Genomic DNA, 23679 nt, shown 5'->3' with positions numbered 1-23679 from the left:
TAAACTTTAATTCTTGTGTATCACAAATCCTTAAAACTTCAGATACAATACTGGGCTAAACCTACAAAAAATGTACATATAAGCCTATGATGATTTTTATTGTTTCTTTAGCTTACAAACAAATATTTTTCAGACGTAGCATTTTGCTTAACAGCAGATGTCCAGGGTGCCCCTTTTAATCTTCTGCTGCTATATGTAGGGGCTTACTGAATTCATGGTGGAAGTGAGGCTCCTTTTAATCTAGCAGGTTTCCCTTCTGTGTCCCTCCCCCCAGCTGCTGATTGGTGGAGGGGCCCCACTTGTGGCTTGCTCTCAGTTTGGTGGGGAAGCAAAACTGCAGTTTTAAGCATGGCACTGTTCTTGTTTCCCTGCTAGTCAGCAACAAGCAGCAGGGCCACCTGGGGCCCCTTGGCCAATCAGCGGCAGGGAGGTACGAATGGTGCCATATTTAAAACTGTGGTTTTTACTTCACTGCCAGTTTGGATTGACTTGCAAGATTTAAAGGAGCTGCAGTGCAGCCTACTTCTGCCATGAATTCAGTAGGGCCCTAGCTATGTGTTGGTGGAATTGTGTTCCATTTAGCATTAAAGCTGCCTACTTACAATTCAGAATCACACATCATGTGTTTATAATATCACCTTTTGGACAGTCCACTTCAAATGATAAAGTAAAAAACTAAGGACAATTCAAGTAAACTTGGAAAAAGGAAATTAGAGTGAAGAATCCACTTTTATGGTCTGATAGGCTTAGCTGTCTCAATTTCACTAGCAATTATTGAACATGAAGTACTTGAAACAATCCATGCCATGGTTTGTTTTATGTGAACATATAGAAAACGGAATTTTAAAGCAGTAGGCTTATTTTTCTATAGCTAAAGCTAACTGTTATAATTATATCATGTTACTTAGGTACAAGTTGTTCAATGAACCATCAGAATAACATGGACTGAAGAGACTTCCGAACAGTTGCCATCTCTTGTTGTTGCTGTTACAAGAAAAGGAGATAAAATTGAACACAGATAACAAAACAATTAGGGAAAAATACCACTTTTGTCAGGCCTACTGAGCTAATTAAGAGCTAATTAATAATTAAATTATTTTTCTCCTTTCATTTTTTTGGACTGATTTCCTCCCTCTCCCCAAAAAATCAATGCCAATACTTACAGTGTCCATCATAATTTTCTTTTGCAACATAGCCATTTCCTTGCGAAGTTCACTTTGTGCACCAGCTAGAAGATTTTCATTATTCTTTTCCATATCTTCCATGCTCTAAATATTACAGAACAATTATTTTCATTGTCAGTTGAACTGGATTTCAAAATAATCCAGTCTCAAACTCAACAAGTTGTTTGCCAAAGGTGGCATATATCTTCTGTAGTTCTCATATAACTGGAAAATATGCTGCTACTCTAGAAACACATACCCTGTGTACAACACTATACTGTTTTGTTTTGTTTTTAATTAGACAGCCAACTGGTTAGAATTTTTACTGTGCTGCACCTAAAGTTATTTTTCCCTAACAGAAGCCTATCACATCTGCAGCTGCAAAGCATCTGATTAAAAGTCCTTGCTAACATCCTTATTTCTTTTGCATTCACCTGTTATGATTACCTTGTTTTCCTCATACTAATTTGGACTTATCTTGCAGATGTTTTAGATCATGCTTACACATGGGACTCATTCCATTCTGATAGCTGGGGCCACTTGTGCACACACGCAGTTGAGATTGTGTGGGCACAATATTGAGCTCGATCTCTACATTCTAGTTTTACTTGGAATGAAAGATTGTAGCACTGCTTCACCCTCCATTTGCACTACACCATTAAGACAGCTTTTTCCAAATATTATTACTTCTAATACAGCTTTTTAGGTAATATTGATTAAATATACTCATTAGAGTTTCATGTAAAATTAAGATCAGTTCAGTTACTGTGGATTTGTTAATAGCAGCATGTCCTGACAGCACATGTGATTTCAAACATATTGTAATACTCTAAACAAAAGCTGGTTAAAGTTGCTAAAAATTTCCTCAGCAAAAATAGGTTCAGAAAGGGATTTTATTTGATAAAGTATTTTTTTTTGTTTCCAGAAATTTTAGACAAAACAAGTTTGAATTTTTATTTGCTTTAAGAAAAAAGCATTTTTTCTGTCTGCACACACTGCAACGGAATGAATGCTTTGAATTTTTTTTACTGACATTTCCAAACTTTTCCAGTTTTTCCAAAGGTGATTTTTCTTCATTCAGTGCTATCAGACATTTTGAAAACTCATTTTTTCCCTTAAAAAAAAAAAAATCTCACTTCAGACCCTGAAACAAGAAATTATATTGTAATTTCTCAGGTTTTCATGGATTTGTTTACATTTTTGACTGAATGTAATTGTTTTTCCTGTTTTGGTAGCTATTAATTTTAACTTAACATTAATTATGGTTATAAATTAATATAAAACTATTAAACTTGGAATTATTCTTGTTTTAAACTAGATAACTTACATTTTGAAAAGCATTCATGCCTAGCCAAACTATCACACTACTAGCATAGATTGGCTTTTAGGTGATGCTTGTCAGTACACATAGATTTCATAGACATTGGGGCTGGAAGGGACCTTGGAAGATCTTTGAGTCTAGCTCCCTGCCCCAGGAGCAGGAAGTCAGTTCAGGGAATTATACAGACTGGTATCTTTTAACTGGTCACCTGTCTTAAATCAGATTTTTAGTTTAACTTGGTTCTATTATTCACTTTTACCTATATTTTGAGGTTGAAAGGATGGACAAAATACAATATAGTATGTTTATCTTAAATTACTGATAATAAGAATACATTAAGGCATTTAACTGTTAAGTGTGTATATTAAGCATGTGTATATACCGTCTACTTTCTTCTCTAAATGTGACATCAAAAACAGTGCTTGCAAATATGTAGTGTTGTAAGTCAACAAAGACCATAAAAGTCAGTAAATCAGAAGAGCCTATTAACTGATCTACTGTTTCCACTTTTACATGAGATCCTTATTGTTGGCTGACTGACTCTTTTGCTAGCACTGGATTGAATTACTTAGCTGTTTAATGTAAGTAATTCCCAGTTTGCTCAATGCTTTTCTGGAAAGCACATTTAGTAAATAAAACATACCATCTCACAAAAAGAATACTTTTTTAAAATGGGGATTTATCTTGCAAGAAATAGTTTATTTCTTTAAAAAAAAAAAAAAAAAAAAAGTTTCCTGATGAGAGGTCACTATCCTGTCTTTGTTTTAGTTTCTACTTTTAGGGAGATGGTTGCCTCAGCTGAAGTGTAAAAAGTCTTAAATTTTGGCTTACAGTTTTTAAAGAAGAATACAGAACACTTTAAATAAAGCAATGCAATTATTCCTAACATTAATAAAAATCTAAGGGCTGATCTACATAAACACACTGTTGCAGTGGTTTAACTGGAACTGTGATGTGTTTAATCTAGCACAAACATCTGCATCTGTACTCAGTTTTATTTAAACCTGACTGTAGTTTTTAGTTTTGGCATGTGTACAGATATAATCAATTTAAGAGAAGTGTGTCCACACAGGGGCCTGAGTGGCTTGCTTATTTAAGTCAGTTATTTATTTAAACAAGTGTGTGTCAGATAAGGGCAACATACATGTGTAGACAAGATCTTAGTTAAAAAGAATGGAAATATACTTAAAAGTAACCAAGCTGATTTAATTACAGAAAACTTGTGCAAAGCTCTACTATTATGCTTAAACAAACTATTAATTCTTGACACATTATAGTACTTGAATTCTGCTTTAACTGTGAATTTCAAAACAGTCTTATTCAAGGTTCATGTAGTTTACAAAAAGTGTATATATACTGGACCTTCAAGAACTGATCGTACAGCTGTTTAATTGTTTTCAGTCTCTGATTCTGAACTATTCTCGCCTGTTGGAAAACCTTTTGTTGCTGACGGAACATATTCTAAAGCAAAAAGAAAAGCCATGTTAGTTAGTGAATGATAAATTAGATGGATGCCGCTGTCAGTGTTAATAAAGAAAACTTACCTCTCCACTGGAAATTCCTGTTTTATAACATGGATCTGAATTGTTTCATTACATAGCTCCCTTCCCCTCTCTATGTATTATCAATCCAGGGAAGAGGATCGAGTGTAATTGCTGTTAGCATCCACTTGTCCTTCTACCCTACACACTTAACATGCTCACACTATGCCAGTCACAGCGTGCCCTTTCTTACCTTGCCACATAATCCTTGGAAATTTGGATGAAGCTTTACCCCAAACATGGTTGGATACTCAAGGATTTGCTTTTAAATTCTCATGAGGGTTTTGCCTAGTAAAGAAAACAATTGATCCCTATATATAAAGCTAAGGTAAAACACTACACTCACAGATGGTCTTTACCATTTCAATATGCAGTGGGTGCCTCTACACAAGATGCTTTAGTGTGCAATTAGACTAATCTAATGTGTAGTAAAGAGCTGACGTTTACATATGCATATGGAACCTACTACTTCCCCCACCCCCCCAGGAGCTGGGAGATGAGCAACAATGGGACCAGGGGAGAGGCCAGGGGGGCAGGGAGGGGAGCAGCACTAGGGCTGGCAGGGAGACATGGGGGAGAGAATAGGTGCTGGGACCGGGGAGGGAAACAGTACTGGAACCAGAGCAAGCAGGGCCGAGACCAGAGGAAGACACGGGAAAGCAGCATCAGGACTAGGGGGAGAAGCAGGGAGGCAGCACTGCCAGAATGGGGTTGAGGGGAGACATGAGAAGGAAGCAGTGCTGGTGACCAGCGCTGCTTCCCCCTCATGTCTACTCCCTGGCCCCAGTACTGCTTTCTCCCACTGCTTGGGCCCAGGGCATTGTCCCAAGCCAGAACCACCAAGCCAGGCTGCAATCCCTAGCTCCATGTGGCTGGGAGCTCCCTCCCACTTCTGGACAGCTCCCCTGTTCCCTGGAGGCCAGACCTGGTCCCCATGTCCCCTGCTAGCCTGGGGCTAGCACCTGAGGGAGCCTGGGTCTCTCCCTGGATGCTGCAGGGGGGCACAGCAGGACAGGGGGGTAGGAGAAGTCCCAGACTGAACTTCTTCCAACAGTAGTGTACATATAGATGTGTACCTGAGAATACTTACAATAAGCTTGAATTTCCCCTCAGAAAATTCAGGTGTATTAATTGGATGTATAGACTGTCATAGATTAAAGTCTTTGATTTTGGATGCCGAAGGCAAAAGGTCAGATGCAAAAGGTCAGAGACTAACACAACAAACCCTGTAATTGTAGTCTCACACTATTATTTTTTAGTTTGTAACAGTACTGCATATATACACCCCTGTCTGTGCCTCATTTCAAATCACTTGAGCTCACATACGAGAGAGAGAAACTGACCTTGACAGCCCAGCACGAAAGATAAAGTACCTATAGTAACGAGATTAGCTGACTTCAATGAAACTGTAAGATCAGAATAACGTGTTGTGCTTACCCTCTTGTGACCAAACAAGCTCAGTACCACCTAGACTAAAAGAAAAGCCCCCCATTTCTTGAAGGATGGGCTGCCAGCATGAAACCTGAGCAAACAAAGAAAGCACAAGTGCCAACCTGTTAATTATTCATGCCTGGCATGTAGTAATTGGCTACCCTGGCCAAGTATAACTTTGAAAGAACTTCCGCCCAAAGCGGAGAACTCTCCACACACACACCCAGGAGATGCAGTTTGTAAAGTGGCCTCTTACAAACATCTCGCCGCCTCTGATCCTTATCTTGGCATAACCCCGTCCTTGCCGGCTCGATTATCTCCCTTGTTATCTTTCTTATCAAGAGCTCTCAGTAATCTGCAGACTGCAACGGCTTGTGTGAATTGCTTGGAATCTGTAACAAACAACTTTCTTACCCACCCTGTAAATGCTGGGTAACATGATATCTGCATGCTGTAACTGAATAAATCAACTCCTCTGCCTACACTGCATCACATCAGTAGCGTAAGTAAAATAAACTTTCTGTGTAAGCATCACGCGTTAAATCATCTGACTCCTGCTCGCCGTTAACCCCTACCTGTCCGGTCATAAATCCCTCCTAGCGCCAAGCCGGTCGTGCCGACCCAGGCTCACAGGTCAAGGGTGTACTGGTCATCAGGGCGCGACATGGCGTCATGAACAGGATCCAGGGGAGGTGGAATGGAGTCAGAGTTAATACGTCACTGCCCATGGCGTACTGGAGACCGTTATTGTGCAAACTCAAATGATCTATGGGCTCACGTTATTTACCACCAAGCAGATGGTCTCATTGACCCATTGATCACCAGGTATGTGTTTCTTATCAGAGAAAAAAGGGGCAAGGAGGGGGCCATTCAGTTGGAGCCAAGCTCCTTCGGATGCGTTATGAGCCGAGATGGAGTCACCTTTCGGCCCAGAGACGGGGTCGGGAGCTTGTCTCTGGCGCGAGTAAAACCTGACAGCGTGGTGAACCCGACACCAGCCCAAGAATTTGCTCGCTGCATCTGACATATACGGGAAGGGGGAGAGGGTACTCCGGCCGACAAGTTCAACTGCCCAAACCTGCCACCTGACTCACGCAGGCACGAACTGCTGACGCAGCTCTGCGAAGCCCTAGAATCAGAGCGCCGTACGGTGACAAAGTGGACTGGTCCCAAATGGGACAAAGGAAAGATGGTTAATGTTTTGTTCCATACTGTGTCTACCTTGCTGCGCGAGTTCGCGAATTTTGATTCACAGCTGGGTACGGCTAGCAAGACTGCTGAGGATCTGGCGGTAAAGTGCAGCACTCCACCAGCGCCCCAAGATGGCACTGAACAAAAACAGGAGTTACAACAAAAAGATGCCGGTACACAAACGGAGAAGCCACCGCCCGTAAATGGCACTGACGACAACAAGCCACGCCCAGAAATTGGAACTGAGCCAAAGGGGAGACTATACCCAAGCCTAGAGGGACTGACGGCGAACAACGAGACATCACCGAACAAGGCCACGCCCACCTAGTGGCTGGGCTATCCTCCCGCCACCGCCCCGCTAACAAAGAACAATCTAACGTCACCAGACGTAGTCACGCCTGCTCCATGGCCAGACCATGCTCCGCCGCCAACCGCTGTGCCGCCAACCGCTCCGCCTCCACCGTATCTAGAAAGGCTCAATGACGTGCCGCTAACGAAAACCGAAAGTAAAGCTGGCGAAAAAGAGCTGATGACTTCAGCCTTACCCATCACCGTATGCAAGCGTACTCAGGCGGGTGGTGTCACACAAACTACCACCACCACTCGTCCCAGGACTTGGATGGAAATGAGTGAGCTCTGCAAAGAGATGGAAATTCAACCCAATGAAACTCCTATAGTCTGGCTAGGCCGCCTCGTGATAGCGGCAGGACGCTCTTGATTCAGACGAAGCCATGCAACTCGTTCAGAACACAGCCTGGAGCGGTGGGCTAGTTACCGATGCAGTCCCCGTGACGAGAAATGGACATTGGCCAATACCATTACTGGCCTTGGTAGTAGAAGTTCTTATGCGGAAATCACACATCTGGCAAGAGGGCAGCCCCAACCAACCTAATGCCATTCAGTTACTCCACGCCATAATCGGAGTTTCTTACGCCATGTGTAACCCAAATCTACACCCTCTGAATCTGACACAAGTGCAGCAGGGTACAGCATGGCCGCAACGTTATCTACATAACCCAGGTCGAGTTCCCTGCCTCCATGAAGCCATCGAAGCTGCAACTGATGTATATGGAGGTCCACAAGGACTTACTGCAAAATTAGTCCTTAACCCAAGTGTGAATGGAGCGTCGGCAAACATCTTGGGCCTAATATCCCACCTGCAATCGGCAATGGCGAGCAACCCTCCTAAAGCCCACGCTGCAGCCTACCCAATTCAAGCACCACCCAGAGGGACCAGTTGCCGGGGCCCACCCAGAGCAGCACTGCCTCAAAGATCAGCGGAAGAGAGGGCCATGTTCAGATTCTTGTTGAACCACACGAGACTCAACAAGGCTCAACTACGGGCACTAGGAGATGAAGGACAGAAACTCCTCGCAGAACAACTGGGCTTCAAATACAACGAGCAGCCAAAAAACGAGTAGTTGCTGCGGCAGGTCCGATGGCGCAATCCAAGAAGCTACTACAGATGATCCTCACCCTTACGCCAAGCTCACCCTCATCGATCCAACAAACCCTCTCAGACAAGTACGTGTCTCATTCCTACTTGACACAGGAGCCCAAGTCAGCGTGATTACCACTGATGTACCCCATCAGGTGACGAAGTAAGTCATCATAGTACAAGGCCTGAATGCCGTAAAGCCCACACCTGTAATTGGATTTTTGGTAAAGGGTTATCGAAAAGTGCTAACAGGTGTTCTAGAGGGCATCAATCTCCTAGGCGTCCCCGCAATTCGCGCATTAAAACTCAAAGAACAAGTGTTGCAAGCTCTTCCACTTGCCGTGTCACCAGACAACTGCTATCGTCCACCTTTGTGTAACACAACTGCTTGGCGATACCGACCCATCCCAACTAAAGCGTCGCTGCAAGCCTCTCTTCAAACCCTGCTATCCCGCTTGGAGCAAAAAGGTCGCATCATGCCTGTTTCTGAAAGTATTTCCTTATCAGCTGGATGGGGCATAGCCAAGCCTGGATGCCCAGATGAAGCCCGGCTCGTTGTTGACTATCGCATGGTGAACAAACATTGTGCATCCATCATCCAGCCAAATATTTCAGACCTTCCTCAGCAACTGTGCAACATAGCTGAGTATCAAAGTCAGCCTTGGGTAGGAGTAACCATTGACATGAAGGATATGTTCTTCTCCATCCCCATCGACGATCACTTGGGAGTACTTAATATGTGCATCGAGGGAAAAATGTACAGATGGAATGTCTGTCCACAGGGCTACTGTAACTCTCCTGCCCTCACCACAGAAGCCATGAATAAATGTCTAAGTGAACTCAAGCAAAATCAACAGTTCCCAAGTGACATCCTTCTGTGCAGTTATATGGATGACATTGCTATTCTCGGCCAGGACCTCTCAACAGTTGCACCTTTGGCACAACGACTGATTCAACACCTTACGGATGCAGGCTGGACAATAAACTGACAAAAGTCATGCCTCGATCCCTCAAACGACATCACTTTCCTCGGAACCAAGTTTAAAGGCCCGTGGAGACAGCTACAAACTGCCGAGCGAACTGATCTCACCACTTCCTAGTCGTCACAACAGCAACCCGTCACGAAAAGAACTCCAACAAATACTAGGACGCATCAATTGGCTTCGACATTATGTCCAACCTAAGGGACTCGCAATACTCGCTAAGCTTCAAAAGAACCTCCGCCAATTCGGGTATTGTTTTCCTTCAGACCCATGGACTTCCAAAGACGACCAAGCCGTCCAGGATCTAATCACGCAATGCGAAAACACCAAGCTTCACGCGGTCAACCTAAACAACGACTTAACTGTTACAGTTAGTTACATGGATATCCATATTTGGGCAACAGTGCATGACCAAGACCATCTTGTTTTAGCTGCCCACCGCACTCTACAAGATGCCCAACACCGATATGGAACTGTCGGAAAAGTTTTACTTGCATCACAGTTGGCAAAGCCAGTGTCAAAAGGCCATGGAACCATTCTAGGCCCTGGAATGATGCTGTTGACACAAATCGACAGTGACCATGTTAACCCAGAATTTGGTGGTGAACCTAAAACTTAGGCCACTTTAGTCCTTGACCACCAGTATCATTGGTCTGCCTCGTGGGAACATCGTGACACACCAGCACCATGTGAAGTTCGAGATCGCCCAATCTTATATGGTACCACAGCACCAGCTTGGATGGCCTCCGATGGAACTACACGACACGGAGGCCTGTGCGGATTCTACTGCCATGCGTGTCGAGAACATGACATGTTACCAGGCTACTCATCGGCCCAACTCAATGAACTTATTGCATTTTCCATAGTTATCGAGCACTGTTGTGACCGACATAATGGCTGTCAACCAGTTCCAGTTATTGCTGTGGACTCTCAATTCGTTTACAAAATCGCCACAGGAAATGGTGACCCAGAACTCTGTGTCCGAACTTGGGAAAGAATCTTTGATATGATCACAACTCTCGATCCACCGCCACTCAGTAAGCATACCAGGTCGCACCACCCTGATACAGATCCAGTACATGCTGAAATTGACCGACTACTCCAAGAAAGAAAAAAGCCCAAAGTCTCTGTCAATCAAGTAGCCGAATCTTCAGAGAAAGATCCTTTCCTTCATTGGCTACACGAACACTGGGGGCATCCCGGAGTAAGTGCTTCCCACAGTTGCTGGTGCAAAGATACAACCCAACCTCAATCAGAAGGAGCTCACAAAGATTGGACTCGCATAGTCCAAGCTGTGAACAGTGTGCCAAACAAAAGAAACACCCGACCGCAGTAGAGCAAGAAACCTTCGCCAAAGAACACTTTGAACCTGGAAAAGTGTGGCAAGTTAATTTGCTAGGTCCCTTGCCCGGGGCAAGACGACACCCAAAAGGACTTGTTGCTGTTGATCTTGGTACACGACAAGTGCAAGTTATACCACTGCAAAAAAGTACCGGCCCATCAGTCGTTACCGCATTAAGACTGTTAATCACTCACTGGCAAGCCCCAGAGATCATCCACTCAGATGGAGGATTGCCCTTCACCTCCAAACTTATTAGTGATTTTGCAGCCGCCTTCAACATCCAGTAACATCATCATATCCCGTACCACCCGCAATCCAGCAGTGTGGTCGAGCGCACCATTGGTCTTGTCAAAAAAAAAAATTTGACTATTGAACAAAGGTTCCTACACTGGATGGGACACAGTTCTTCTCAATGTCCTCATCAGTCTGAACGCCGACAAATCCTTATGGGAACATTGAACGCCCACCCCGGTCAAGCCATGGACACCCAAATTTCTCCCAGGCAAATTAGTTTGGGTTACAACTCCGAACCCAAAAGACAAACACCCAACGCTGACCAAAGGCCAAGTTGTTCACCCTGGACAGTATCCGAACACGTATTGGGTCATCAAAGATGTCAACGGCTCTTCAGAACCTCCGCATTTTTTAGCGCATCACAATTGGTTATCTAGGTGCGCCGAGCAAAAAGTTACGTGAATTGTGTAATATCTCTTGATACTGCTGTTTGTTGTTTTCTTTTACAGGTACATACCATGAGGTTCTTCATAACCCTCATCTTATGCTGTACCGTATACTTCGCCTCGTGCATGATTCAACAGAACTCGTTTTTGACTCTGTTAGCTGTTTCTACCACCGAATGCCATAATTTTGAAGAGACCGAAGACTCCGCATATGACTACCGACTGTGTTTCCCGAAGCCTTTAACGATGGACATTGACATTATTACCCATCTTAGACGACCACCTTCTAGTCTTAAAGTATCTCACTATCTTGAGTATTTTCGTTGTTATCTTAGTAATGTTATGCATTCTTTCTTGCCTTTTTCATGTAATCAAGAAACGAATAACCACACTTTCTGCTTTTGTATACACATGCTTGCCAATTATTTATGAGCTCGATGAGAAAGATAACCAATTCTAAACGATGTCACCAAAAGTTGCCATCGGCAAGGGGGCATGTCAGAGATTAAAGTCTTTGATTTCGGATGCCGATGGCAAAAGGTCAGAGACTAACACAACAAACTGTAATTGTAGTCTCACACTATTATTTTTTAGTTTGTAACAGTACTGCATATATACACCCCTGTCTGTGCCTCATTTCAAATCACTTGAGCTCACATACGAGAGAGAAAAACTGACCTTGACAGCCCAGCACGAAAGATAAAGTACCTATAGTAACAAGATTAGCTGACTTCAATGAAACTGTAAGATCAGAATAATGTGTTGTGCTTACCCTCTTGTGACCAAACAGGATCAGTACCACCTAAACTAAAAGAAAAGCCCCCACTTTCTTGAAGGATGGGCTGCCAGCATGAAACCTGAGCAAACAAAGAAAGCACAAGTGCCAACCTGTTAATTATTCATGCCTGGCATGTAGTAATTGGCTACCCTGGCCAAGTATAACTTGTTATCTTTCTTATCAAGAGCTCTCGGTAATCTGCAGACTGCAACGGCTTTTGTGAATCGCTCGGAATCTGTAACAAACAACTTTCTTACCCACCCTGTAAATGCTGGGTAACATGATATCTGCATGCTGTAACTGAATAAATCAACTCCTCTGCCTACGCTGCATCACATCAGTAGCATACGTAAAATAAACTTTCTGTGTAACCATCATGCTTTAAATCATCTGACTCCTGCTCGCCATTAACCCCCACCTGTCTGGTCATAAATCCCTCCTTGCGCCAAGCCGGTCGTGCCGACCCAGACTCGCAGGTCAAGGGTGCACTGGTCATCAGGGCGCGACATAGACATGCCCAATGTATCCTAAAAACATCACAGAAAACAAAAAAACCCCCACAACCTCTAATCAAGACAGCAAGAGTCCTGTAGCACTTTTTTTCCCTTGAAACATACTTAAGTGTATTTATGCATGAGGGAACCTGGTGCCCAACAAGAGCAACTAGCATTTGTATTTCTGATTTAAAACATTTTAATATATTCATATGTTATGCTGGAAACTAACCGCTAGTTTTTCTTCTTGTTCCTCTCCTTTCTGCATATCCACATCCCATTGCTGAAATAAGGTCAGGAACTGCTGAGAATACTCATGGTTCAGCTTCTGTCTAAAAATATATCTTGCAATTACTATTGTGATTAGCAATGTAAAACTGAAATATCAGTTAAAATAAATATAGCGCCACTAATGCCAGATGGATTTGTTTTTTTAATCTGTAGTGGAATAATATCACTTATGTAGGATTAAAAGATTCAATGTCTAAGTATGTGTTTATTTGATTGGGAGGCTGGCTTGGACATAAAAAAGAAGTCTTTTATTTTCTATAAATTGAGTATGTAAGCCTGCATAACTATGTCTACCAATATGCTGGAAATAGCATATGTAAAAAAATAATCTATTTGGCTGTTGAAAAAGATGACATTTGACTATAAGTGTATTTGACCAAAAAACCCCTATTTTAGAAATCTCTGATTTATATAATATTTAATGCCAGGTTTCATCTCCTTCTGTCTTTAAGGCCAGTATCAGTAACTAAACAATCCTCCAAGTGGAGGAAAAAATCCTACATGTCATTTATCATTGAAAAGTTAGATAAAATTACGTTTTTTCAATAAATAGTAATTTTCAATTTTTGAGAGAAAATTTGAAATGGAAAATGTTTATGGGAAAAAATTCAAATTAAATAAACTAGAAATTATTGATTAAAATAAAAATGTTCTGAAAAATTAACACTGACTGAAGTCAGTTTTCATCAAAACGAAACATAACAGATGGCTATACTAGTCAGTTTGCTTACAAACTCTGACATTTTATATTTCTGTTACTGAAGAGAGAGTGTTGAGGTGAGTTGTTTCTGTGAATTTGAAAAGAAGTAACAGAATTCGAGACAAAAAACCAGAAGTGCTTGAGCAGAAGTGACTGGGTAGAAAGTTTTTTGTTGCCAAAACAGATCTAACAAGTGTATGATGCTATAGCAGATACTATGATCCAGAAAAAATTAATTACTTCTTACACTTTTCCCCTGTATTAAATGCAAATACTACCTTTGTTCCTGCTGTGTTTTCCAAACGTGTTCAATTTTCTGGTTGCTGGTTTTGAGAGAAGCCTTGGTATACATTTCTAGTCTCTTCTTTTTAGCCTGGAGAGCCTTGTTAATATCAGCTGGAATAGATGAAAAATAATTGTAAATTGTATTATGCATATATTTGAATTTTAAAACTGCACATTAGTGCAAATGTTATCAATTACATTTAGGAAAAGCATTCACAATGCTTTGCAACTGAAGAAGTGTGCAATAACTTTGGCACTTAAAAATATTTTTATAAAAGTTTTGTCAACCCAAGAACTTTTTGAGGCATACTTATTTTAATAACTTGGAGGTGGGTTGTAATACATTAACAAAGTAATGGTTTATCAACATTGCTAAAATATTAAATGACTAGAAGAAGTAAATTTTTATTCTTCAGATAATGACATTCTATATAGACAGCTTGAACTGCTACTTTATAATAAAATGTTTGTTTAGATGCATTTTAAAGTTATAAGCATCTTAAGTGGGCCAACCTACAATATAAATACCATAGACCATAAAACTGTGTGTGGTATGTGGCAGATCAGGGAGGGGACAGGCAGCACAGCTGCAGATAGGACAGGAAGCAGAAAGCAGCAAATTGGGCAGAGAGCACAGGGCTGGGAGCAGAAAGCAGAGCAGTAGACAGGGTAGGGGAAAGGGATCAAAGTGGCATTTGGGGAGGGTGTGGGATTAACTTGTGGCATGCCTGTCAAAAGGTTGTCCCCTACTGCCAGCTACATTTTCTCTTCTGCTATCAGTATCAACATAAAGGATACATCTGCCAACTTTTTACTGTCCTTACATTTTATTTGACTGACGTCTTGCTAGCTTCAGTTCTATTATTTTTGTACAGATAACATTCTCTTTCTCTGATCCCTCCATAACCTATCCTTTTACCTATCTTGACGCTTGAGTAATTTTTTTTAACTTATTTATATGAAGCCTGAAATCCTCCTCTTACCAAAGCTGCTGTGACTAGGATAGCATTCTTATATTTCCTCCAAAGCAAGACATTTAGACACTCTCAGCAATTTGAATTAACGAAGTTCTTTAAGATCCATTTTATGCCTTGGAGTCCACATACATGCAAACACAAGACATCTACTTCTGTTATAAAACTAAAAATAGTATTCAGCCAATTACTGAGTAGGTGAGTTATCTTGTTATTGTGACTCATCTTTCCTTCTTCTTCCCCCCACCACTACTTTTTGCCCCTCTGTGTGTCATACAAAAATTCATAATGTAAGTATGAACTGTGAGTTAGCAAGTGTTCTAGCTACTAAACCAAATAAGTCTCTCTCAAACTGTCTCCACAAGATTGCTATTATTCATCCTTATTTTTTGATGCTCTCAGAAATTAAATTTTGTATGACAATCACTTTATTACTGATAATTGTCTTTCCTAGTTTTTAGTGTTCCTAAACCCTGCAGTCAGACTATTTTCTTGTTCACTCACACTATGACCATTCATTATTTGTCTCAAAAATCCCTTTCTGATTTTTGAAGGATCTGTTCAACATTACCACTTGCTCTACATCTATGCAAGTCCCTATCTCCTCTCACCATTCCTGCAATCCCATTTTCCTCCTTGCTCCTTTTTTGTAATGACAATTTGAGGGGTGATAAAAATGGCTTCTCAACCTATATTTCCCCACTTCTCTGCAAGTATGAAAAGGTATTGGGCACCTAAAACAGGACAAGGTAGATGTCAGGCACCCAAGTTCAAAACTGTGATCCAGAATATTAGTAGTCAGCAGTTGCCTAATCTTGGAAGTACTTGAACTTTTTTATTTGAAATTGCTCTAGGGACCTGCATTCTTAATATTGCCTACAACTCTCCAGGCCCAAGCAGCTAACTGCTGCACCCCTCCTAAGTCTGCTCAGGATCCAGAAAATACAACTGAGACAAATTGGGAAGATAGGGCATGTGCCTAGGCCAGGGGTGGTGGGGTCCCTTCAGGCTGGGAAATTTGGCAGTGGGGGAATAGTGGCAATTAAGACTGCCACCTTTCCCCTGCTTCCAAATCCCCAAGCCCCACACCAGGGGTTGGAGCCAGGCCATAGTCTTTTCCCCCGATCCTGTGGGTCCAAGCCAAGCCTCCTTCTCCTACAGAGCTGTATCAGGCTGGGCTGCTTCCCCTCCAGAAAGGGCCTTGCTGCAGGAGCACTGGCCAGATCCAACCTATGCATGGACCCAGGTACTGCTCATTTAACCCTCCAAGCAAAAAGGTTGAGCACCCCTGGCCTAGGTGGTCTTCCATTGGAAAATGTAACTTATAGGTGGGCTTCACTGGATTTGACTTGTGTGGCCCAGGCCTAAATTTTCTAAGAGGCTTGATTCAGTGTATGTCCTCAGAATTGGCATAATGGATGCAAATAGGATTGGGCCCTTCATAAAATCCACTTCTGACTGCCTTATTTTTAAGATATGACTGCTGGAGGAAAAGAACAGAGACAGTGATTTGGACATTTGCCAACAAAGTGGGAATACTATACTGTTTTCAGTCTCCAGTGATTCAAGTCCACAGTCCTCTCTTCTTAGGAGAGTGGCTGTAATCACCAAGTTAGAAGCAAGCTAGGATGGAGACATGCTCTACCCCACCTGCTGAAGCTTTATTACTGTGTGGCAAGGAATGCAAGATTCATTGGAGTTCCCCACTTGGCAGAAGGTTTTTGTATAATCATTCTGAGTCATGTCACTCTCCCGCCCGCACACCTAACTCTGGATTTGGTATTCAGGTGCCTCAAAGGCAGGTGCTTCAGTACAGAACGTGTAGGTACCTATACCCTTCTTTATTGGATCTCTGCATCTCTAATCTCATCTTTAAAAATCTTCAACACTTTAGTATGTAACTCATATTAAACTATACTCATGCATCCTTCCTAATCTCTCTTCCTTGTAATCAGTCTACAAAAATACTTGCACTTATATTTTCATTGGATTCTTGCATGATGCTGCATTTATGTATGTTAATTTTTCTTTTTTAGCAGAGAGTAGCATACAGCTATAAAGATGCTACAATACATGTCACTTTTTTGCCTGTCACTCTTAAACTTTGTGCTACTTCCATTATTTTTTATGGAATCAGGAAATCAAGAAAAAGTTCCTGCTTAATTAAGAAGAATATTAACAAAATATACTTACCTCCAAACCGTTCCAACATATTCTGTACTTCACCCCTACAAAATATTTAGTGTTTTAGAAACTTTGAATATATTTTTGTATAAACTACCACGAATATGAACAAATGCAAAAACTGAACTGACAGTTTTTTCCCCTCTGCTTAAAAACAGTAACACTAAATGTTGCCACTGTTGTACAACACACAAGATTAAGTCCCTTCCCTCTATGTTACCTCCTTGGCACTACCTAAAATACAAAAATAGGAAAGCCAAAGAACAGGCTAAATGGAATGATTTTTAATGACAGTATTTTGTTAACTCACATCCTAGGAGCAAGGAGGGAATATTTTTAAGGACCTGACTGTAAAAATGGTAAACTGATAAACAAGAATCTGTAGAACTATTTTATGTACGAGGATGGTGCATAATAAGATAGGGGAAGAAAATAATCTATCATCAAGACTGGTGATGCTGGGGGGCAGCCCTGGTCACAATAAAAGACAATGGGGCCTGTTTTGTGTAGTGCACTTAAAACAGAAAGATGATTAAACAGGTCTGTGTGGCAGTGGAGAGAGAGCAGAGGTTTAATAAGGCCCACAGCAGGTTCTGAGTCATTGTTAAGAAAGAGGTATTATCTCTCCTGAAGCCTGCCTTTCCCTTTCTGACAAAGAGAACTGATCACAACTTCAGTCTGTTAATTTTGACAGACTGACATCTTTCCCAAAACTACATTTTCAAGCATAATCTTCAGAAGGTTCTATTTAGTTATAAAGTTTACATGTAAAAAAACAGAGCTTTTCAGGTAATAATGGAACACATCAATTTGAAAGTGTTATAATTCTTAAGAAAAATAAGATTTGAGAAAGTAAATGATAAATGACATGGGGTGGAACTTGTAAAACACCATTGGGCGGAAACAAAACAATTTTGAGAAGCTGTTTTCCCTGCTACATTGTAGCTGTTAGTTATCACTCAAACAACTGGTGTTTCTCTATAAAGCACATATATATGTTTTTCTTTTTTAAACACACACTATCTGGTCTTCTATCATTTGGGCATTTTAACTGAATGGACTCTATGAGACACAAAACTAGGCTTATCAAATTTCAGTAACTAGTACCTATTCGAAATTTTGTAACAGAAATTTAAGATTTTTAAGAAAATTACCCCACATCATCTTCAGTCACATTGTGAGGCATCACTGAAGGTCTTTTTTTCCCATGTTTATCAATTACTGGAGTCTCGCCTTTAAATATTTAAAAAACAAAAAACAGAGACCACATCAAATATTTTGCTGGAAAGTGGTTATATTTTTTTTCTGTAACTGTTTCTCCAAATAAATCATATGGAATCCACAATTTGTTTAGCATAAGACAAACTAAAACCCCCTCTACATCTTAGATTTTTCCCAAGTACCAGATTTGAATAGGTACACCATTGATTTCCTCTAGGCCCTTTTCAATCAGTTCTGTACTGAATGTTTGAGCCATGACAGCCAACCTTCTAGAAGAAAACTGACTCTATTCCCAAACTAGCAACAAAATAATCATTTCAAAGATGGAAATAATTTGACCTTAAAAAAATTAACCACTTAAAATAGAAATAAAAATTTTGGGTGAATTGTTGTATTATGAAATAGGGTCCTTAAGAAAGCAGAATTTTCCGTTAAGTAGCTATCCCTTCTTTAAGAAGATTTCATAGACATTAGGTCTGGAAGGGACCTTGGAAGATCATCGAGTCCAGCCCCCTGCCCGAGGGGCAGGAAGTCAGCTGGGGTCATAGGATCCCAGCAAGATAAGCATCCAAATTTCTCTTGAAGGTATTCAAAGTAGGTAATTGAACCACCTCTGCTGGCAGGCTATTCCAGACCTTGGGGGCTCAGACAGTAAAGAAATTCTTCCTTATGTCCAGCCTGAAATGGTCTTGCAGTAGTTTATAACCATTCAACCTTGTCATCCCTTGGATTTCATACATTCAGGATTTCTACTACTGGGCCCAAAAATGTGAGGTCTGTCTCATGTTGGAATCTGAAATACATTTTGCCAAAATATTGTATTATAAGGGTTTTTACTTTTTTAAAGCCGTATGAATCAGTGTCATGTGATATCCTAAAAAACACAAGCTCTGTACATGTTCGCTACCCTTTTCAGAACTACTGTTGACATAGAGCTACAAAACAGACACTCTGCTTAATGTAAACACCAACCACTGGTGTCTCAGATTATAAATATCCATATATAAACATTGCATAGATATATATGCAAGGAAGACACTGCGGTTGGCCGACAAGTAACAGCAGAGATGGCTTTTCTCTAATAGTATGGTCCATAATGTATCCAAAATAAATCTATGATCATGCCTCATTAAAGTTTAGCCCACTCTGGAGAAATCTGTCAAATGCTTCACAGGAAGCAGTTAAAGTCACAGCAGGCAAACCAACATTCTCAATATGAGACAGTGGCTGTAAGATCTTCACTTGTATAAATCTTCTGTAAACAATTTAACTGGAACTGAACAGGGGAAAACCAACAAAAGACAAATGGGGGCCCCTGAAATTCAGCATCCAAAACAAGAGGCATTGCAGTAAATACTTTGAAAAGATGTCACCATTTGGTTAGTCAATTCTAAATGAAACCCCATTACTATATTTCCTAGGAAAAGATGGCACTGCTTAGCAGCTACGTGCTTTGGGCATGAAACAAAACCATCCTGCCTTGCTGGCTTATATGCTTCCTTTCTGTGCCTTTTTTCTTCCTTGTTACATTGTCTTTCTCTTCAGAGGCCTCTCCTTGCCTCTTTAATGCATTTTTCCCATTCTTCGCTCTTGGTTCATCCATGACCTTCCACACCCTTGATTCCTCCCTGCCACCAAGCCACAAATACCAACTCTCCTTATAGCTTAAGAAGACTTTTCTTGCATTCCCAAAGCCATCAGTCAGCACTTGGTACACAGGTAACATAGCTGCGCATCATTTTCTACTCTCTTCTGTCCACATACCTGATACAAAGAAGAGAGGAACACTACTCTTTCCAAGGACAGAAGAGAATGCAGTATAAAAAAACTTATTCTATGACAGATGACAACAGCAAGCCTAAGTTTTATAGCCATACGCTGGCTATACAGAGCTGTTCTATTGCTTTTAATAGTTCTTTCCAGCTGAAGGCCAGTCAGAATCATTGGCTTCAAGTAAATCTGTCTGCAGCTGCCTCACAAGGAAGGCTACATAATGCCATCACCCTGATGTACTGACTTCCCCATTTCTATCTATCAGAAATATCAAAAAATAGAGCATTGTACCACTTGAGTATTTACAATATATACATTTGAGTAACTTAACAATATATACATTTAAATGCATAAGTCCCATTTAACATGATCATTTTAGTTGATTGATGTACCTTCCCTATCTTCCTCTGATCCACTCAGATCTTTCTTTTCTTCCTGGAAGTCATAGGTGTGTATAGCTTGATCTTCCTGAACTGGTTTACCAGATTTTCCAGGATGTTTTCTTCCTGAAGGTGCCATAATCAGAGTGTTTCTCTTCCCCTACCGTAATAAATATAAAGTTGTAGCAATTAACTTTTTAAATGCTATTTTGAAAAGTCAAATTCTAGTGATGCTCATACTGACATGTTAACTATATCCTATGAAACTCTCTATCTATGAAATCTTTTAAGCACTTCAATGAATTATCTAGTAAGACTGTTTTTTTAAAGAAAAGGTTAGACAAACATTTATTAAGGGTGGGCTGGGTATACTTTGAGCCAGTGGACTATAGGATCTCTACATCTCCAGCCCTACCATACATTATTTTATTTATCTTTTAATATCCATTACATATTTCATGACATCAAGGTTTGATTTCTGTCAAGGAACTGCATTATTACTGAATATACGAAAACTTGGATAAGCTGGGAAGCACCTGGAGTTTATAATTTATTCTGAACTGTATTCCTTCTGGAAATGAAAGGGAAAAAAAAGTCAGACTTATAGCCTTCCCAAACTTCGTATTCCTTTTCTGAATTGCCTTATTTTTTAGCTTTTATAATTTTATAATGTGGGGTTCTACTGTAGGTTGCAGAAACTTTTTTTTTTAAATTCCTTTTTAAATATACAGCATGCACTTAGCATCTCCCTGTACTACCTTGCACATTAATTAACATGGATTTACAAAATCATACAGGAAGTTATTTTAGGAAGGAATAAGGAATCAGAATCATAAAAAGTAGGGGATTGGAAGAGACCTCAGTAGGTCACCTGCCACCACCTCTTGATCAAGGTAATACCATCCCTGTCTAAATCATCCTGGACAATTGTTTGTCTAACCTGTTATGAAAAACAGCAGGAACAAGTCATGCACACAACTACCATGCATAACGCCCAACACATCGAGCTCACCCTCTAACCTGTCACAGACAAAGCAGGAGAACTATGGTACTGTCAGTGTCGTGCCACTGAAAAGGTTACTAGTAATAAACAGTATTACAAGTATGTATGCAATTAAATTTAAAACCCTTTCAGTGCTTTATATTCAATAGAACAATAGACAAGCGCAAATATATGTGGCTGCACATGTTTCCCCCCACCACAACAGTAGAATTTGGCTATGGTAGTAGTTTAGCCTACAATAGTCATTTTCAAGCTCTCCTTTTCTCATGTTTCCATGTTTAATTTGTGTTAAAAATTGCATTTGTTGGTTAAGGGAATAACTGCTTAAAAAAAAAATCCCAAAAATAATGCAACCTATGTGACGTGGTGCAGTATGAGAAGGGTAAATAAAAACCTAGGCTCATGGGAGTCATTCTTCCAAACCTCCAAACCTGATTGCGCTGCGTAAGGTAGTCAGGCAGTGAACGGCTAGATGCAGGCACAGTTCAACACTCTGGCTTGCCACCAACTATTCCCAAAGACCAAGCAGAGATAAAATTGTAAATGCTGCTTTTTCCACTAAAAGAAAGCACGTCAGACAAATGAGGATTAAAATGAACCCTTAAACAAAAGAAGCAATATCAATAAATAACCTCTACATAAACCAAATGACATACAGAGTATTTTAAACCAGTGGTGCTTGAACTAAGGTCTGCAGGTTGGATCTAGCCTGTGGAGTTGTGTCATCCCACCTGCAGGGCTCCCCCAGGTCCAGAAATTTGGCAGTGGGAAAGTGGCAGCAGCATCAGTTCCTGTGACACAGCCCAGAGCTGCAGCAATTAATGCTGCCACCAACCACTCCCTCCCTCACTGCCAAATTTCCATTCCTGGGGGATGACATAGCCCTGTGGGCTGGGTCATGCCAGCACACAGGGAGGGCTGAGGGTAGTCCATGCAGCTGGACTCGCACTGGATCACACCATAGCCCAATGCCAGGGCCCAGCTGGGCATGCGGATCTATGGGTGGCAGTGGTGGGGGGTTGGGAGCGACCCCTGCCGCTCCCTGCCTGCTGCTGGAGCTGGGTTTGGCTCTCAGGGGGAATGGGGACGGACCCCCAAGGACATCTGACACCCTTGCTCCATCCAAGGGAGACTGGACAAGTTCTATCCAAGGATGGAAGATGCCTGCAAAGGGGGGAGGAGGTTGAACCTCAGGAGGCACCTGCAACCCAGGAGCCTGGGGTCTTCAAGCTGCAGGGTGGGAGTTGGGCAGGAGGAAAAGCATCTGGTTGAGGTTTTTTTTTCCCTTCAAAACACCTAAAGACACCCCCCTCCTCGCCCCGCGGAGAGGCAGAGGCCTGTACTTCAGACACGCAGGGACCCCTGCTTCTCTCCTCAGCAGCAGCAGTGGTGGTGGGGGGGGTGGTCTCTGAGGTGAAAGCCCCTCACTGTCCCCAGGCCCTCAGGGCACAACCGCAGCCCCGGGTCCCTCCCCAGGTCATGAGGGGAGCGGGGCGACTGTTCACCCCGCGGCGCTGCCCGACGCCTCTGCCTCCGCCGAGGTAGGAGAGGGGAAAGGCGAGAAAGAGGCGCCGGGGCTGGGCAGTGCCCGGCGGGGAGGGGTGGGGTGAGGGGTGAGCCTCCCCTTCCCCGGGGCAGCGGCTGGGGTCAGGGACCTGCCTCTGCCGCAGAGAAAGACACCAGCGGCTTCGGGGGTGGGGTAAAAACAAACAAAAAACAACAACAAAAAGGGAGAAAGATGTTGGGACGGGCTCTGGCTGGCTCTGCTTACGGGCACAGAAGCGGGAGAAGTCAGGTCCAAAACAGCCCCTGCCCCTGCGCCTGCCCTGGGGGAGAGCAGGGACAGACCGCCCCGGCGGGGGCAGATGCTGGCAGGAGCAATGGTCCCTAGGGGCCGCAGGGCAGGTCTAGGTCGGAGATGACGAAAAGCCCTCTCACGTGGAGGCGCTGAACCAGGCACCAACGGGGGGCGGGATCTCCAGCACGGCCGGTTTTGCAGACTAAGCTTTGACTGGGACTGTCATGCTCCGAGCAGGGGGTCGGACCGCACCTCTCGGGCACGTCCCCGCGAGGGGCAACCTGTTTCCCTGGGTACACACGGCAGCGGGTGGCACATCGTAAACATGGTACTTCCCAAGCACCTGCGTGTAGCCACGTGTGGCACTGCAGACAGGGCCGCCGTGCCACACACCACACGTCCATGCTCGCTTGGATGCGCCTCTCCCCGCGCAGTCCTTCTCGGCCCTCACTTGTTCCCGCTCTGCGAGCATTGAAGACCCAGTTTCGGCGCCGAATCATGAGCTGCGGTGGAAGCTCCCGGAGCATCCTGACATCCCCTCGCCCCCAATTCTGGGAAGCAGTGTCTGCTGGCAGGACAGCATGGGCCAGGGGCACTAGAGATGTCAGGGCCCTCAGGGGTGGCAGCCCCTGACCCCTCTGCCTTGAGGTGGCCCCCACGTGCCCTTCCAGTCCAGCACCAACCCTCGCTTCAAGTATCACACCCCAT

General features: G+C 42.5%; 2 protein-coding genes and 1 pseudogene across 3 annotated transcripts in view; 2 read left to right on the top strand and 1 right to left on the bottom strand.

Annotated features, from left to right (window-relative positions):
* Positions 1-12243, top strand: part of CHPT1 (choline phosphotransferase 1) — a 46818-nt gene extending 34575 nt beyond the window's left edge. Inside the window, exon 9 of one of the 2 annotated variants that reach the window (XM_090043241.1) lies at positions 11154-12243. In XM_090043241.1, the coding sequence (XP_089899367.1) occupies positions 11154-11522 (369 nt within the window). In that variant the 3' untranslated portion in view covers positions 11523-12243. Of the gene's footprint in view, positions 1-908; positions 1067-11153 lie in introns of those variants that run through there. The other variant, XM_090043243.1, reaches the window with a different exon arrangement.
* On the bottom strand, positions 846-23078 carry SYCP3 (synaptonemal complex protein 3). Its single transcript, XM_090043244.1, has 10 exons — positions 22945-23078; positions 21605-21731; positions 20183-20330; positions 17951-18029; positions 16806-16840; positions 13632-13749; positions 12595-12694; positions 3847-3945; positions 1164-1268; positions 846-984 (listed from the first exon to the last, which is right to left on the bottom strand). Exons 3-10 carry the CDS (start codon positions 20307-20309, stop codon positions 931-933), a joined length of 717 nt encoding a protein of 238 aa, XP_089899370.1. The 5' UTR covers positions 20310-20330; positions 21605-21731; positions 22945-23078; the 3' UTR covers positions 846-930.
* Positions 6121-11167, top strand: LOC149866278 (uncharacterized; annotated as a pseudogene).
* Positions 23079-23679: the final 601 nt, after the last annotated feature.

Source organism: Crocodylus siamensis, chromosome 4 (assembly GCF_052110815.1).
Source record: "Crocodylus siamensis isolate JL-2025a chromosome 4, ASM5211081v1, whole genome shotgun sequence".
In the NCBI taxonomy this organism is placed as follows: domain Eukaryota; kingdom Metazoa; phylum Chordata; order Crocodylia; family Crocodylidae; genus Crocodylus; species Crocodylus siamensis.
The sequence above is the reverse complement of the archived record's forward strand: the minus strand, read 5'-3'. Positions and strand labels throughout refer to the sequence as shown.